The 19,091-nt window shown below is 36.3% G+C and overlaps 1 protein-coding gene across 1 annotated transcript; it reads left to right on the forward strand.

Moving 5' to 3' along the window:
* The first annotated feature begins 7,720 nt into the window (after window positions 1–7,720).
* Window positions 7,721–9,677, forward strand: LOC149005217 (gibberellin 2-beta-dioxygenase-like). Its single transcript, XM_089168913.1, has 3 exons — window positions 7,721–8,378; window positions 8,469–8,817; window positions 9,199–9,677. Exons 1-3 carry the CDS (start codon window positions 7,981–7,983, stop codon window positions 9,454–9,456), a joined length of 1,005 nt encoding a protein of 334 aa, XP_089025039.1. The 5' UTR covers window positions 7,721–7,980; the 3' UTR covers window positions 9,457–9,677.
* The last annotated feature ends 9,414 nt before the right edge of the window (window positions 9,678–19,091 follow it).

The following is a 19,091-nucleotide window of genomic DNA, read 5'->3' on the forward strand; positions in this document are numbered from 1 at the left end:
TCTAGTTTAATCATGGTAACCCAATCAATGTGTTTCTTTACTATATTTGTAATCCTCATATCCTAATTCTTGAATCTTTGATTATAATATTTTTCTCTCATAATCTATGTTTAACCTAGTAGGTTAACCTTTGTGTTCCTAGGTTATAATTTGGGAACTTGATTTGATTTATGATTTGATATCCCCTATACCCTAGAATACTACCATGATAATTCCCCTCTGATTTGTACCCTTTTGAACCATCGAATTCGGTTCTGGATTCTCAAAATTCGATTCTTGTGCCACACTGTCATCGCATTGGTCGATTGGTCCAGCAGACCAATCAATTGACCAATGAGTACAGCAACCTCAATCTTGGTTTGTTTCGATTGATTTATGATATTTTCCTTTATGCATCTTTCCTAACATGTTGTGTGCACTTGTTTAGGACTGTCTTCTCAGGTTTAGTCAAGATCATACTTGATTCTTTAAGATCCCATCCAAGTTAGAAGGTAAGAACAGTTAATTCCTTAACGACATAGATTACTTGTTCTCTGGTTTCTACTTTATGAAACTATGAGATTACCTACTGTTATTGTATTTTAATTCTGATCTCCTACTGTGAGAATAGTAGCACTTGTTTATATCATCTTTTTCATTATTCATGTTATATGAATTACTTATTACTGCTTAATCTGATGTTGCTTTTACATTCTCTTTTATATGATGAACTATTGACTGTGTATGTCATGACTGATTTGAATGTGTTTGTTTAAGATTGGTTTGGGATTGGGAAGTGTCCTTTTGACGCTTTTGTCCTTGGACATCGGAGGGAATAGTATGGGATGTTCTCCGAAGATGCCCATCGACGCTTTCCCGAATCAATGGATGTCATACTAGGGCTGTCTAGCAGTGTTGGGCTAGGATGTCCCCGTTATATCAGACCCGATTCGGAAGGGTATTGAGACCGAACGACCCGTGGTAGCAATGGGGATTCGTGGGCACTCAAGACCGGTAACCAATCCGTTAGAGGACATGGATCACATTGTTGATACTCGAAAGAGGCCATTTATTGGAGGGTTGCATATGGCTAGACTTGGGCTCATGGGCGCTCAAGACCGGTGAAATGATCCGTGAGGGGACATGAGAGCTTCCCGTTTACCATATGTGGATAACCAATAGGGTTGATGAGTCCGTAGTCAGAGACTATTAGGACTCTAGTGGAAAGGATACCGGAAAGAATCGTCAGGGACGAGGAATGGAAGTATCTGGACCTGAGTTGATGTAACTGAGTAGATGACTTGCATTGGGCTAGGCTTTTCCCTGACATGCGCCAGTACTTATGCCAAATGGTTGTGAGAGAGTGTGTTGACTTAAACCCCTACCATGGTTTGTCCTGAGGGATGCAGGACCCATTACCAACCGGCTGCCCAAGATACCTTAAATGGTTGAGGGAATCCAAGATATCTTAAATGGTTGAGGATGTGAGCGGACTTTCCTTAAGAAGTACGGTGCTATGACTTAATGCATGTCTACCATAGAGACCAGCATACATAGAGTTAGATGCATTCACACTTTATCTGTTTCATACTGCATTGCATCATGTTATGTTTTGCCACATGTTATCTATGATGTTATGGATTACCTACCTTACTGAGTTTCTTCGAAACTCATTCCTTTTTGTATATTCTTTGTTTAGATTATCCTACAGGTACAGATTATTATGACGAGTAGTACAGTAAAGCGCAAGCCAATGAAGCGTATTACACGCAAGGTGCTGGCGATGATCAAGATTACTCTGATGATCCCCCGGCGGATCAAGCTGCGTACTACTTTTGAAAACAACATAGAGTTAGAACGGATTCATTGGATTGACGAAGTCCACACTTATGAAGACGTTATCCATAAACTTGAAGACACTTGATCTTAGTTTATTTCTTAGTACATTTGTTTCAGTTGTAATTCCTTTTGACTTTCATACTGCGTTTCGCTATATTGGTGGAGTGAGTTTCCGCCTCACTTTACTCTTTTTGATATCATTGGATATCTGGTATCTTTTCCGCACTCTGATTATACTGATTATTCATTTTTGTTTTGAACCTTGTTTATAATATTAAACCTTGATTAATTCCTGTTTATGATTATGTTATTGTATATGTGGGAGGATGATTTCCTCGATACTTGATCTTCGGGGCTGTGGATCACACTCTCGGGTATGCCAGTTAGGGTACCGGCTGGGAGGATGTGACAGGTGAGCTTTCTCTCTCTTGCGCTTGAAGCCTGCACCCTTACTAGTGTTAGCCTCAGCAGCAAGTACTTCAATCTGAGGGGCATCGGCCAACATCCGATCCTCCTCTAACTCAAGGTGCTTGGCAGCTTGATCAAAAGTCTTGAAATCATCAACATGAGTCAAGAAGATCTTCATATGCTCCCAAGTCTTCGACAGTAATCCAAGTCTTGACTGCAGAGACTTGCTCATCATCAGTCTTTTGGCACCCACATGCACTCAACTCACTAATCATGTTAGACATAATGGTTATATGATGCCTCATGGTGTGACCCTGGCGCATTTTATAACCATTAAAGGTGAGTCCGAGTTGGTGGCTTCTTGTGGTGGAAGTCCCTCCGTACTGGAACTTCACAACCTCCCACAAAGACTTTGCAGTCTTATGCCTCTCAAACCGAAGCATCAGGTCATCCCTCATGGAGCTCAAGATTGTAATATTGGCTACCCGGTCTTTCTTCTTCCAAGCATTGTATGACTCAAGCTCCTTGCGATGCTGTGCAGTGGTACCTTCCTCAGGTGGGGACATGGTATGGTTTATGGTTTCAAGCATGTCTTGCTCTTCATATTGCACATTTCGGTGCCAAAGGTCATAATTCCTCTCATTCAGCTTATCTCCTTTAGTGAGGTTAGCAACTATGTTCTTTGTAGTAGCCATTTATTCTAGGGACATTATATGCAAGGGTGAGTTCATCTATTTTAGCATAAAACATAACACAACACAAGCAACAACAAATCACACTAGCATATTCAACCTATGGGATAAGCATTTAAACCAAAAGAGATGCTAAAAAATATTCAATCAAATTCTCATGCAAACCCACATAGACTTATACACTAGTTTCATTCTGTCCAAGAAACATGATTAATAGACCCATACTTAAAACAATTTTAATAAAATAAAACATGCAATTATGTTAATGCTATGAGGTGGTTCACACAGAACACTTTTACCTCATTAGCTCCCACTAGGCCCTCAATGCCCAAACATCACATAGATTGTCTGGCCATTGATGTCTAGTAAGTTAGAAACACATTTTGAACTGGACAAAACAATATCCAAAAAAAAAACTATCTCCCAGACGGACTGCCGTCTCCCAAACGATCGTCCGTCTGCCTTCTGTGAATAGACAGAAATTCCGTCTGGGCTACTGTGATGGTCCACAATGTTAGACAAATAGACAAACGTCCGTCTAGTCCAGTGTGATCAAACAACGTCATTTTCCTGAATGAATTTTTTTTTTCTTGAACGAAAAGTTTTCCAAAAACGAAAGACCACATTTTTTTCTCCCAAAAAATTCATCCAAATATATATAAAGGAAAAAAAAATCCAATAAATATTAAACCAAAGCATTCATGGATTATCAATTCATGCAAAAATTCATAAGGGAAATTCACAAGGATCCTCCCACTCGGATCCAAACCAAATAAGGATTTCATAAAACCCTTTCAATTCTCCCATGGGTTTCCTATTAAACCCTGGATTCACCGTGGGTTTCCATAAACCCTTGATCCTCCAATTAGATCTATTCAATAAAAATTAAACAATGCGGAGGAACAAAGAACCGTGAGAACCTTAGGCTTTGATGTCAATGTAGGTAATATTCCATATAATTTTCAATTCCATAATTGATAAGGGAAAGATCCTTACCTGGATTCGCTTTCCTATTAATATAAAATATCTGCAGCGGAAGTAAACTGGATCCACATCCTCGTTCCTCCACCAAGGCTCAACTGGTATGATTCCACAATCACTAAGAAATGGAACAAATTTCACAACCCAAATGCCGTGTAGAAAGGATGGTAAGGAGATCTAAAGCAAGGAAATCCTTTCTTGCGTTTCTAGGAGAGAGGGACAGAGAGAGATGGGAACCGCCTCTTTTCTAGAAAACATACGCACGAATGAATCACTCACTTTCTCGTACTCTCAAGTGATGTGGTAGTTACAAATATATAAACTATATTTTGTAACTGCCTAAAAGTGTTTTTCCAGTTTTACCCTTGAGCATTTAATTTATTAATATAATTAATAAATCCCAACACCTAGGCATATGGCCGTCAGTGCATGTAACTAAGTTTGATGATGACCGTAAAAAATACATTATGTCTACATCATTTGGTTATGCAATTTATCCTTTGAGGTATGGTAAAAATGAAGATATTCTAACCTATGCCAATAAATTCAACTGTTCAATTCATGATCTAGTCACCTTATATTATATGTGATTTGAATTCTTATACTCGATTTCGAAGATAGACCTGCATCTGCATATTTTGGTGGGTAGCTTGCACAATCTATTTCAAGAGTCCTAGGAGGTAGAAGTAGAGGTTTGGGCTTTATATGACCTCATGGAGTCATTGTGAAATTTAAGAAATTTTGCCTTAAGGTTAGTGAAAGTTTTTATAGTGTTGTTTTGGCGACTTCCAAGTTCCAATATAGTGAAAGTTTTTTTCTTTGCTTATTAATGTAATTCATCGTATTAATATAAAATGTAAACAACGTTAAACTTTTGCATTACTTCGATTGTTTTCGTTTCTCTTCGTATTTTTTATTTATTTTTTCTTTTTATATATGTATGTTCATTCTATTACACTTTTTTTTGGGTAAAAAGTTCATTCTACCTTAATATTAGAATGAAGTGATTTAGTCACACTCTAGACACTTCAAGAAAGACTCAATTTTTTATGAATAAAGACTTTGACTCCTCCAAGGAAGAGTGCCAGATATAAACGGCTTACAAAGAAAGGTCTACCATTTCCCATTTTGATAGAGATGTACACAAAAACACTGGTTATTGTTTATTCTTTAGTGTCTTATCAACTATATTTAAGGCTTGTCTCTTCTGAGTTAAAGTACTAGTTTTGAACCAAAATCATATCTTGAATTCAATTTTATATAATTTAATTTAGTTGGGTATGATTGCCATCTATACTCTTACCTGTGGCACGTATATCATTATGTATCTTGTAAGTAGTAAGAAAAAAATCTTTACTTGAAAAAAATAAAAAATAGAAAAGAAGAATTATTTAGTGTTACTCAACTACATAATCTATTTTGTTTCTTTTGATGTTCGAGTTCCCTTGAGTTGTGGCCACTATTCCATTCGAAGACCCTTTTGAAAGGATGATTTGTGCTAAGTGGTAGTAGACGACAGTCTCCGGTTTTTGATTTTCGATAACATGTTTGAACTTTGAAGGACCACCTCATTCTCTCTCTCTCTCTCTTGATGCAGCACAGATTCAAAATTTAACTAGATGTCCTCAATCATGAAGACATTGTTCCCAAAAGGAAGTTGGACTGGTAACCTATATAAGAGTGAGATGTGGGAAACACTTCCAAAGATGATGTTGTTTTTCTTTTCTTTTTTTCTTTTTTTTTTTATTATTATTTTTTTGATAAGTTCGGATTTTTTTTTGGATAATTGATAAGTTTGGATGCTAGAGCAAACATCAAGAAATTATGGAGAATTCATGCGGTGCCGGCGTCGATAAGGAATGTAACCAAAAAAAAAAAGAAGAAGAAATTATGAAGAAAGATAGAAATTTCACGTGGTTCACAGATCATTCTATAGGTGAGAAGAAATTTCATTATAAAGGAAGAAGATTACAATGGATATCTTAATCCAAAGTGACAGAATGATATTGATGTCACAAAAATTCTCACTCACAACCCTTTACTTTCATCATAGATCTCATGAATAAGGTTATTCGGGTCGACCAAAATATATCAATATCATCCATCTTCGAAGTCCAGTACAAAAATTAGGGTCACAACTAAACTTCGAATCCATGCACATACCTTCGAGTGAGTTCTCTTGTATGAGGCAATTAAATAATCATATGTATGGAACAAAAATACCAACTGATTGGCTTATAGGTAGGGGTGTAAACGGACTGAATTCGGATCGGATAGTGGTAATACCATATCCGCATCTTAATATATTCGGATGGATTCAAATAATATCCTATCGATTTTTTGACTGATTCAGTCGGATTCGGATGATCATCGGATAGACATTTTCTTAATTAGATTCTGCTAAATGGCATGAATATAGATTGAGTACAAGTTTTCGACTACTTGTTTACATCTTTACCATTTTATTTGTGAGGGCTAGGTTTGATATTTAAAAATTTTGCAACTTTGGCAGCTATTTTATTAGGAAATCTAAAAAAATAATCACATATCACAGGTTCAAATTTTATAAAAATAAGAAAAACAAATCTAAATAAGTAACTTAACCGGATAATTTTATCGGATGGATAGTAATCGGTAAGAAAGGGGTATACCATATCCGCATCTTATTAGTAATTGAATGGATTCGAATACCCCTAAAAGGATGCGGATGTGGATGCGGATGCAGATGCGAATTCAGAAGTGGATTTCAGTTATCCATTTACACCCCTACTTATAAGTGAACAATCACCTAATGTACGTGCAGCAGATGCAAGCTCTATATTGATAGGATATACATACTGAAATAACACAGATTTATGTGATAATTGTAAGACAAATTATCTCTATTGCCGATTAGTAAATCAAAGCTTCAATTATTCTCCCTACTGAAATAACACAGATTTATGTGATAATTGTAAGACAAATTATCTCTATTGCTGATTAGTAAATCAAAGCTTCAATTATTCTCCCTCCAATCATTTTCATATAAAGTTCATAATGCATTCAATATTGTGTCAAATGGAACCTATAAATTCATATCCAAGCTTGGGTTTGTTTTTTGTTCAAATCTAAGCTAGGTTTCATGTGTTAGCAAGAACACTTTCAATGGAAGAAACACCAAGCAAGCTTGGAAACAAGTAAGAGAACAAAATTTTCTCTTGGAGCTAGCATATATATAAGAGTAGCAAAAGAAAGACTGAGGAACCTGAGGACCCACCAACCAACATTGAACACCCCCACCACCCCAATCCCACCCCTACCCCCACACCCACCACCACTACCACCACCATTGAAATGCCTAAACCGAAGATTCAGGGTTTAGTTGTATTGAAGTGTCTCATGTTCTCCTCAATTGGCCCCTCAAAAAGTTGCCTCAAGACTCAAAAATCTCTAAAGATAGCATGGTCTTCTAATAATGTAGATTTCTAATCTTGGGTGGTTTTCACTAAATGGGACCCAAATCTACCCTTCAATAGGGTATCTTAGCCCACTTGAACTCCATTCTCCTCAGCCTATCTAACCCCTTCTCCCTTGCCAAATCGTGTTAAAAGAGAAATGAAAGCCGCCAGATGTATGGTGGAGTTAATAGGATGATATGATTAATGCTTTAACCAAGTACCCAGTTTAAAATTTGGGTTGAAATAGAATACAATGAAGCATGTATCATGATAATTCGATTCTAGCAGTTGTCACCTCAAGGATTTAGACATAAACTCAAGATTCTCTAATCCACACACAGTTTTAATCAAGAAATAGAAATCCTCAAGCGTTCGAAAGAGAAATTAAAATTCCTTGTTTTGGGATTTGTGGGGTTCTTGGTTTATTTGTCACGGAATATATCATAGGATGCCAAGCGGAACCTTATATGTAGCCAGATGGCTTGACTATATAGATTAATAACGCCTCTCTCCATGCATTCATACCCATTCCAACCCAGGTGTTCATTTAAACTCACTTCTGCAACTCTCTAGGTATCTCCATCTCCTCCACCTCCTGCTTTGACCTCCTATATCTTCTCTCCACTTCTTGATTTGCTTCAACCATGGTGGTCTGTTCAATACCAGCATTAGACACATTCTCTTTGATAAATGACTTCAAACCCACCACCTTTGTTTCTATTCCTGTTATAGATCTCTCAGAACCAGATGCCAAGACTCTTATTGTTAAGGCCTGTGAAGAATTTGGGTTCTTCAAGGTTATCAACCATAGAGTCCCAATAGAGTTTATCAGCAAATTGGAATCTGAAGCTGTGAAGTTCTTCTCTTTACCACTTACCCAGAAAGAGGAAGCTGGCCCTGCAAATCCATTTGGCTATGGAAACAAGAAAATTGGGCCAAACGGAGATGTAGGGTGGATTGAATATATTCTTCTGAGAAGCAATCCTGAATTTGTCTCTGAGAAATCAGTGACTATTTTTGGTGAAAGCCCAGAAGTATTTCGGTAAGCAAAACAGAGAGAGTTTGTGAAATTGCAGAGATTTTATGTTTTAATCGCCATCTAATGCTTTTCTTGGTGGGATATTTTTTGCAGCTCTGCTGCTAATAGTTATATTTCTGCTGTGAAGATGATGGGCTGTGAAATTCTTGAATTGCTGGCAGAAGGGCTTGGGATCGAACAGAGGAATGTGTTCAGCAAGCTTTTGGTGAAGGAACAAAGTGACTGTATGTTGAGGATCAACCACTACCCACCACGTCCAGAGGATGAAGTTCTGAGCCGTCCCAATATAATTGGATTTGGAGAACACACAGACCCTCAGATAATTTCAGTTCTACACTCTAACAACAGTTCGGGTCTTGAAATCTCTCTGAGAGATGGGACTTGGGTCTCTGTTCCACCTGATCAGCGCTCCTTCTTCATCAATGTTGGTGATTCACTCCAGGTACTAAGAGAGTTCCAATTCCCTGAAGTAACTCTTTCTCTCTGTGTTCTTGTCTAACTGAATCATTCCATGAATTCAAGCTCTCTCTCTCTCTCTCTCTCTCTCTCTCTCTCTCTCTCTCTCTCTCTCTCTCTCTCTCTGAGAAGGGACTGGAAGCACAGAGCAGAAAACTGGATTAGGTTGAACACCTTCAATTAAGGAAGCTTACAAATGGGTTCCCCTACAATGGTTTTGGAAACATCTTTAGTGGGCTGTTTTGCAGTGATTTTTGAATAACTTTTTCTTTTGTGCATTTTGTTCACACCATGCAAGCATGGATTGAAGCAGTTAGATCTTCCTTCTTTTAATAATATATATTTTTTTGGGGTTGTGATCAAACAGGTTATGACTAATGGAAGATTTAAGAGTGTGAAGCATAGAGTTTTATCAAATGGATTGAAATCCAGGGTTTCAATGATATTCTTTGGAGGGCCACCCATGGATGAGAAGATAGCACCGTTACCAACCCTGATAGAAGAAGGAGAAGAGAGCTTATACAACGAATTCACATGGTGTGACTATAAGAAGTCAGTTTACAAGTCAAGGTTGGCTGATAATAGGCTTTTGCACTTCCAAAAACTGAGAGCTGCAGATGAGTGACTCCAGAATCCTGATAACATTTTAAGGTGTTAAAAAAGTACTATACTGTATGAATAGAGACTTGGTCAAAGTAGGTTGAAAAAGTTGACCAAATTAGGCAAGTAGGATAGATTCCAAACAGGATTTGTAAGATAGGGTTTTCTTTTCTTTTCAGTCAGTTTTTTTTTTTCTTTTTTTCTCTCTTTTTAATTTTTGTTTTCCTTGTCTCGTAACTACCATCTTCTGAATATAGTTTGTTCATTAAATACTGAACCATTGCATCTTTTCTCACTATCCAAACTATGGATAATTTTCCAAAAAAATAAAAAAAAACCAATGGATAGTTTTCATTTATGACCTCCATGAATAGAATAATTTCCATTGTAGGTCTTCATGAAATGGATATCCAAATAGAGGCCCAAATAGAGGCACTGGGTCCAAGGATGCCGTTTAGAAAACCATTTAACATAAGTCACAGCAAGATTAAACCATTAACAATTAGTGGGTTTTCTCCTAGTCAATTGCCTTTTTTTTCTCTTAACAATGATAAAGAGTATCCAGTACTTAACTGCCTTTTTTCTAACAATGGATAAAGGGTATTCTCCTTCAGGTATTCTCCTTCTCAACCAGTAGGTGTTGTTTTCTTAGTTTAGGGTTTCATGTAATCACATTTTTAAAGACTGAACAAATTTAGGATTGTAATATTTTCTCCTCATTTTCTTCACACTAAAAAAATTAGTTAGATATGGATGTAATGGTTAAATAAATATCAAAGAAATCCTTAGTGTTGTGTGATTCATTTGTTACATTTTGTTGTAGATTTTGTTAATGTTTTTTTATTTTTATTTTTTTATTTTATCTAAGGTTCATTTAGACTAGTTTGTGCACACTTCGATTATATCTTCAGGGGAGATTTTAATATAATTAATATGTTATCCGTGAGGGTTAAACCTTAGTGATCTTGCATTGGTATTCTGTGAATGTTTTTATTTGTCTCAGTTTAGATATAGAAGAAAGATTGATGCATCATGTCATTGGTATTCTGTGAATGTTTTTATTTGTCTCAGTTTAGATAAAGAAGAAAGATTGATGCATCATGTTAATAGTTAGTATCAAGAAGATCGGCAACCTATATCAAAACATCAAATCAAAATTTTTTTACATGGATTTTATAAATTCATAGGATAAACATGAGGGAGAGACATTTACAAGAAAAGATTTATAAATGGATTATTATGTGCTAGGTTTTTCTCTACCCACCCTCACACCCCCTCTTTCGATATAAGACTCCTTAGCTGTAAGTGATCAGTTTTGGAAGAACAGAAAGAAAGAAAAACTAGAGATTGAGTGATGAGCCTTGCCTGTGGTCCATTACACTGGTCGACATAGAAACACTAGCTAGCTAGTTCCAAACTGTATGGGGGCTCTACCATTTTATTCCTTCACAAATAAAGCCATATTTTGAGCTAATTAACAATCTACAACTGGTAGGTGAATTCATTAAAGGGAATAGTTTTGTGGAAACACCTTTGGATAACGTTTCAAATAAAGCATATATATTAACAACATAACAATCTGTATAGAGAATCTTCTATTGCAAGTGTACATATCAACTGATCAAGTACAAATAAAATGGTTGTAATAGATACAACCAAACTATGTAAGTGCTGTCTTAACTAATATGAAGTTTATTTAGCATAAAAAAAAAAGCTTACAAATTTTATATATAATACTTGAAATGGTTGTTAGCTCTATCACTACCTTATGCTTTAAAAATTCCATTTTGTAGAAAGAAAAATATATATTTTGTTCAAGAATAAGAATATTTATATATATTATTATATTATTAAAATATGTAAAAGATTGATAATAATGGTGAAAATACTTCTTGTTGGCCATAGGCAAAAAGGTTCAATTATTTAGTTTTTTTTTTTTATTGGTGGAGCCAAGCCAAAATGATTCCAATGAAGGAGAAATTTTCTAAAAACAGCAGAACCAATTTGGTGATAAAGTATCTTTATATATGGCCCAATCAAGAAAGGAAGAAATGCATTAAAGAGTATAGAAAAATGCACTTGTGTTTAATATTTATCAATAAGATAAGATTATTTAGTTACTAAATAGTTCCACAGCCAATTCAATTAGAGAAAATTGAAATTGGGATCCGTATTGTGAGATTGGATGAGCTTATTACAAAAGCTTCTGCACAAGTAGAGTTTGAGGGTTCTATGAAAAAAAAGCAAAGTATGCGTTCATTTTTTCTATGCAATCTTATCCTAACAAATTTTTGTTGAGAAGCTGTTTACCTTGGTCTTAGGCTACAATTGTAGTAATTGATCATTACACTAGGGTCTGCACTCTTACTGTATCATGATACTAAACTTCAAAATTCTCTCTACATGTATAAAAGTACATATTGTTTTGCCAATGCAAGGTTGCTCTGTTGGTAAGATCAATACCTTTTAGTGAAGAGATCGTATGTTCGACTTTTACTAACGGCATATGTTATATTTTCATCTCCTATATATATATAAAAAAAATACCCTTATACAAAAAGAAAAGAAAAAAAAGAAAGAAGCACCTCCTTTAATACTACAAAGAGTCTCAATCACAAAAGTTCAGTGATAGCAAGTAACCTATTTGGATTCAAATTCCCCTTCTAAAATGACTGAAAAATAGCTTATTTGGAATCAAACTCCTAATATTCTAGACATAGCATGGAAACAAACTCCGCTCCTTTTCCCTTTTCCCTTTTTCCTTATTTTTTTTTTTTTATTATTTATTATTGATGAGAGTTCTCCGTGAAAGAGTGAGTTTACATCTAACATACAAGCAGAATGGAAGAAAAAAAAATGATTAACTCACCTCACTAATTAAGATGATAAGAATCATCTTGTTAATTAACTTTGTTACCTCAAGGCTGAAGATAATTTTTCTATTCTAATCTTTCATTATCATACAATTAGGGAAGGTCTATCTTGTTAATGTTCAAAGGTAAACAAGGTGTAATGAAGGAGACACCATGGTAAGATTATTTGATTCACAAACATTTAAAGATAAATGTCATAGAAACCTGTGGATTACAGACAAATCTATATAATTGTGTTAAGTAACTTAATAAATTTTCTCTTTTCATAAAAAATAAAAAAAATAAAATAAAACAAAACATATAAAGATAAATATGTATGGAGCTCTTGAATGAAGTGTTTAAATAAAGAAAAATGATACACAAATAACCTCAAGGGGTTAGCTCAATTGACAAAGACTATCATCTCATAGTGAGTCCAAAAATCTTTTTTAAACATGTGAAACTTTATCGTATTTTTAAATAATTATAAAACTAATCTCCTAAAAATAAAAAATAAAAAAAAACTCAAATACATGGTCACAAAATGCCATCGCAAAGGATGTATATAAGAGATACAAGTAGCAGCTTTAATGTAAAGACAATACTTGGAACAACATTGAGATCAAATCCAAATTAATACCCATTTTTTAAACAATTTTTTTTTTTTGCTTTTGACTCTTCTTAGCTCTACCAGGTGTTTGGCTTGAATTTGAATCGCTGAGTCAACTGATGATCTCATCTGTATCTGAATCCACATAGATCCAACCTAGATTCGACTCATTTCATGCGCACTAGCAGTGAAGTGCGTGCCTTGTAGGGTGGCTTGTTTATTATTGAATTCATCTCCTTCAACCCATTAGAATGATTCATATGGGTTTTCAGATTACATACTTAGGCTTAAAATCCATACTAATTCTCTTAATCATATGTCAAGTTTCAATAGAACCAGACATTTCTACACCACAATTTTTATTTTTTTATTTTTGAAGTCCTTTTGGGATGCATCATCCTTCTTCACTATTTACCACTTTGATTCATGAGTTAAATCATGTGATTACATGACTAAATAAAATATATAATCCGAAAAAAAGTTCTACTTATTTAACTCTAATGTTGTCCCACCTGACCCAATTAGCATACTAGCCAAGTATATCTTTATTATAATATTTAAATTTAATAATTATGGAAACTGAGTCTTACCAACTAAATGAATAAAATCTTGATAACGAGAAGATATGCTATTATTTTCACTAGATTCTCCTCTATCTTAGTCGATTCTCATGATTCACCCCTCTCATGGACTCTAAATCCTCCTGTCTCAATTGGTTCTCATGACACAAGTTCTTCGAAGAAAGATGAAAAACACGATAAGACAACTATTAATGCACAAGTGAACACGCGCATTTGCCAAAACACGCACAAGGGTGATAAACAGTTTGGTTCAATTTGATGGAATTATTTAGGTAAAACTGAAACAAACCACTTCGTAAATATGTTCAGTAATTTAAAATTTTCTCTAAATCTTTTAAACCAAGATGGGCTAGTTTTGTTATATGTCTTTTACTTTTATTTCTACAACGTTTATATATATATATATATATATATATATATATATATATATATATATATATATATATATATATATACACACTTACTTGAATGATAACTGTGTTGAAACCAAGACTGTAAAGGTTAAAGTTCAAAGTAGAACTCATTGTTGGCCAACATGTTAAGTATGTGTTGTTGGTAGGATCCAGTCTCAAAGCGATGAATTTATGGGTAAGAATGCTGACAGCATTACTGAATGGCCTTATTCTGTGAAGTAAAACCTGAGCACTTCCTCTTGTTTCACCTGGTTTGGAGGAACATATAAAGGTGGGTTCTCTGAAATGCTACCAAAATATACATGGCCAATGCATGCTCTTCTGTACCCAGAATTATTATTATTATTATTATTATTTTGAAATTTGAGGTCCGTTTCAGTCTCACAGTTCCACTTAAATGAGAGAGCTGGAAAATTTTTAAAGATAAGGTTCTCTAGTTTCAGCAAGAAGAAAAAAAAATATCCACAAGAGGTCCGCTTCAGCTCTACTCTTGTTTTTAAGTATTCTTTCTTTCTCTTCTTAGTGGCTTTTAAGTTAATATTTACTGTTATGTATGATCTGAATTCTTGTACCCACATTTGAAGATTGATTCATTAGTGGACAATCTAAATGAATGACATGTCTCGTAAGATTTATGATGAAAGCAAAGCGTTTGGGCCAACTGATAAGTCGACCTGTTTACCCGATTGAAATTTTATCAAGTACGTACTTTATGTTCTCCTATAGAGCCATTGTGAGATTTCAGGATATTTGCCTTAGGGTTTTGGGTGAGAGTTTTAAAATTGTGTTTTGGTGATTGATGAGAAACCCCTATTATAGTCTTGTTCCAACATAGTGACAATTTTTCTTGTTCGCTTGTAGACATGGCACATCGTATTGGTGTGTGAACCATTTTAGATATCTGTTGTCTGTCAAATTGTTTATTCTTATGTTCATATTTCTTGGTGTCAAGTTTTTAACATCTACATTTATTATGATGAGTATTCTAAAACCTCTACTTCCTTCAATCAACCACATCCATTAGCCAACACCGATCCACTAGTTCGTACCCAATGTAATGATTAGATGCTGATGCATCCAAAATCTACTCAGCTTTGAGATTTGTAGAGATAATCTGCAAAACAATGTTAGGAATGGCCCGACCGTGGGGGTCGGGAAGCCACCTCCGAAGGCTAAGTCAGCCAAGGAACTTAATCACAACTCTGGCTAATAGCAGAGTAAAGAATGAACGTAAATGTAGAGGAAACGGTTCCAATACCTCACAAGGGTGTAAGATACTTGTTTATATAGGTTTTACCTCTGATTCCCGACCATTGGATGTGTTCAAGATCCTTCTTGGTGACTATCCGATTGTAGGGTTTTACCTTTGATATTCGGGATTGTGGTTAGTTACCAACCTTAGCACGATTCTCCTCTCCGCCTCAATGATAGTTACCATCTATAACTTGATTGCGTATCTCGTAAGATTCGGGATCTCGTTCTTGGCTCATAATCGTCACATGGCTCTTTCCTTTATGAAGATATTAGGTCAAGACCGGTCCCAATCGTGGACCAACCGGGACTTAAGGCTCGAACCCGGTCAGATCGGGTTCGATTTAATTTCCTCCATATCACTTGCCCCGCAGGCCAAGCGTTCCGGTGATGCCCCTTGCCCGGATGCTTGGCTTGGCTTTCTTTATCTAGATCGTGAATAAAGATGAAGCATCTTATCAACCTTGGATAACTCCGCATTTAATGCCCCGACACTCGTGCCTAGTGGTGTGCCGTTGAGCCATCTGAACTCCTCATTTCTTGCGCGCCATACGCCACGTGGCTCATGGGGAAGCGTTGCCATCACTTCCCTGTCACTAGAACTGTCAGTCATTAAGTGTTGCCATCATTACTCTATTGCTTGAACCGTCAGCAATCGAGAGCCGTTGATGGTCTTGAATCTTGCCCATTGATTGATCCTATTCGAACCGTTGTGTGATCGTGTTCGTCGATTGAACTTAATCTCATTTGTCCATTTTTCTTTAACATCTATAAAGGCTCCTCCCTCTTCTCTTCTTCTTTTCACTTCTCTGCGAATTTGCTTTTGCTCCGGAAGTTCTGCTCTAGTTCTGAGGATTTCCAGTTTCTGCCTTCGTGAATCAAGCTTTGTTCTTCTAGTTTCAGCTCCTTCTCAGATCACAAGTAAGTTTCTTCCACGTTGCTTGTTATTCTGTTCTTCTTTTTGTGCATTCAGGTAGCTTGCACTGTTTCTCTTACCTTTTTCTTCAAAATCTCAAATTTTAGCCTCCATCTTCTACTCCCTTCCACCATGGGTAGTGATAAGACTTTGAATGATGACTCCATCAATCATTTGATTGATGGAGAAGGTTCTGCTAAGGTAGCAACCCCCACTACCTCTGTTGAACTTTCTGGCGACAAGGATGATAGGGTCACCGATCGCTAGTTGGGTTTTGTCCTCGGCAAGCCCTAGGGACCCCCTAGGAAATGTACCTGAAGTTTGGGGAACTTCTTCCAAAAAGAGGAAAACCCACAAAAAATCGAAGGTTGGGAGTTCCCGACCGTCAAAAAGACCTTCCACCAGTTGTGAAATCCAGCCCTAACCCTAACTCGGAAACCTTGTTGTTTGTAGGACCAAGAGCCCAAATTGAGGGAAGAAGGCAGCTATGGGCCATCTCAGTGGAAGACATGGTGTCTGATCAAGAACCCATGGACATTGATGATGGTGCTCTATGTTTGGAAACCCTGTTTGAGTTAGAGACGAAGATGCTCATTGATGAAGGAAAGCCTGGTTGTTGGACCTAAAGCCTATTTGGACATGGCTTGAAGGCATCCCTCAATTCTAGGTGTTGTATGAAGCCCATACAAAAATAATGAAGTCTGGACCATCAATTCCCTAAAATGGAGTTGTTGTGTTGGTTGGCCGACTGATTGGTTGATTGGCCAATCGACCAACAGGGCTATAATGGTCAAAGATTAGAATCCTTGCAATTTTAGGACTTTTTATGCTATTTAAAGCAAGGAACTCTGTGTTTTTCACTCACAATCAGTTCTAAGCCTCTGGAGAACGTGGGAAGAACCCTAGAACCTCTCCACCAAAGCCAAAGAAGATCCTTAAGCATCTGTTCAAGTTTCTTCATCTATTCTTCTTCTAAAAGGTTAGTAATAAATTCATTCCTTCTTTGATTTATTCTTTCTTCTATACTTTTGATCTTCTGATTATAAGAAGGGTATTACACTACTATAATGGCCTCTTCTTTGATTCTCTTAGTCATAGAGTGAATCCCCCATTCACTTTATATTCTTGAACCATATGGTGATGTTCTTGTTTCTTGATTTGATCTGAATTCTTGATTACTCCCTTGTATTGTTTTTCCTACAAAGTTTATGTTTGTGGGAGAGGTCTCATACCATTACCATGACCTTCCCTTGTGTCCTCATGATTGAGGGGTTGATCCCTAATGTTTCTTGGACCATTGGAAACCTAAAATAGGGAGATTTTTGGGAGGAAACCCTTGGGTAACCAATTTGGTTAAAACTATTGTTGATGTTAACTTGGTGGATCCTCTCCAATGCCATTCTTGATTTTGAAATACTAATTTTATGTTTCCCTTACCCTCTGTGAGCCTACCTTGGATTAATTTGTGAGGTAACCCTTGGGTAACCCTCATGAGAGAATAACCAATTTGGTAATGTTTATGTTAATTTTTAGATCCTCCTCAACACCTTTCTTGATTATGTATGTTTACTCTTGTTTCCCTAGGGTGAATCTTTATTCACCCTAGCCTTTCCATGAGAGCCATGGATAGATATGTTAAGACCCTAAATTTGTTTTGGCTTAATCAAGATCCTATCTTTTGACCATAACTTGATACTTTGACCTTCTTAGATAGTCCTAATATGTTCTAGGAGCTCCCCTTCGAATTTCAAAGCAATTGGACCAAATTAGGGTTTGCAGCCCCGTACTGTCCCATTGGTCGACTGGGCAAGTAGACCAACCAATCGACCAATAGAGTCAGTAGCCTCAAATCTGCTCCGTTTGCTTCCACTTGACTTATAAACTTCTAGGTCTTATTCCTAATCATTATTATATGCTTGTTTAGGTTTGAATTGCTAGTATTGGACCTCTTCCTCTTTATTCTACGGAACTCTTTAAAGATTACTTAAGGTAAGGATGGTTGATCCCTAATAACCTAATATGCATGCCTTTAGATTTGATTACATGATCATTACTAGTGCTGTACATAGTTTCTTATAATTATACTGTTGTTGTAGTTCTTCAACTATAGTAGTACTTGTTCTTATAATGCAATTGTTATTTCAATTATGAATGATCACTTACATATGTTTTATATTATCAGTTGTGCTTGTTAATGACTGATTGGGAATGTGATTGCCTAGGTTGTGATTTGGGATTGGGGAATGCCCTTTTGGCGTTCTTGCCTTTGGACACCAATGGAGGTGGTATGGGACATTTTCCTATGGTGCCCCTTGGCGCTTTTCCTGATCACTGGTTGACATACCTAGGGCATGTCTAGAAGTGTTTGGCTAGGATGTCCCTGTTATATTAGACTTGATTGGAAGGGAGTTGAGACCGAGCAACCCGTGGTAGCAATGGGGATTTGTGGAAACCCTAACCACAGAAAGCAATGACGGAACAATCCTAAGTCATAGATCCAAAAGTGACTCAAGTATTTTTAGATGTAAATAATAGATAACTTGGATTAGAAACTAAATTAATGAACATAATGTGTTTGTTGAATAATACACAATAATTATGATTTAACAAACATCACTTAATGCAATAAAAGGAAAGTGCATAATACACAATAATAAAGTGAAACAAGGTGAACTTCATTAATTTTAAGAAAGTTTACAATGAGTTACATCTGATAAGCATAAAATGAAATCCTAGTACAAATCTATCTAGGAGATCACCTCTAATCTCCGAGTGCCCTAACATCATTTGTAATCTGAGTGAGCTGAGACTCCATATGATCCTATCTCGACTCCATCTGTACTGTCTCAACTCCATCCTCTCATGCATATTGTACATCTACTCTTGTCTGACCTCCATCCTCTCCAGCATGGAAGTCATAGAAAGCATCTGAGCATACAAGTCCGGTGTCTCCGGAGCTACATGTGATGGACCTCCAACCTTGAAATGCAATGGTGCAGGAATCCCATGATCATCTGGATCGTCATCATGCATCTCC

Source organism: Hakea prostrata, chromosome 9 (genome assembly GCF_041222555.1).
Source record: "Hakea prostrata isolate BN-2017 chromosome 9, UWA_Hpros_2, whole genome shotgun sequence".
In the NCBI taxonomy this organism is placed as follows: Eukaryota; Viridiplantae; Streptophyta; class Magnoliopsida; order Proteales; family Proteaceae; genus Hakea; species Hakea prostrata.

Bases quoted from the DNA above. Each gene is read 5' to 3' on its own strand.
- LOC149005217 (XM_089168913.1), top strand. From the start codon at position 7,981: ATGGTGGTCTGTTCAATACCAGCATTAGACACATTCTCTTTGATAAAT. The intron at 8,379-8,468 runs GTAAGCAAAACA...TATTTTTTGCAG, and splicing joins GAAAGCCCAGAAGTATTTCG to CTCTGCTGCTAATAGTTATA. The intron at 8,818-9,198 runs GTACTAAGAGAG...GTGATCAAACAG, and splicing joins ATGTTGGTGATTCACTCCAG to GTTATGACTAATGGAAGATT.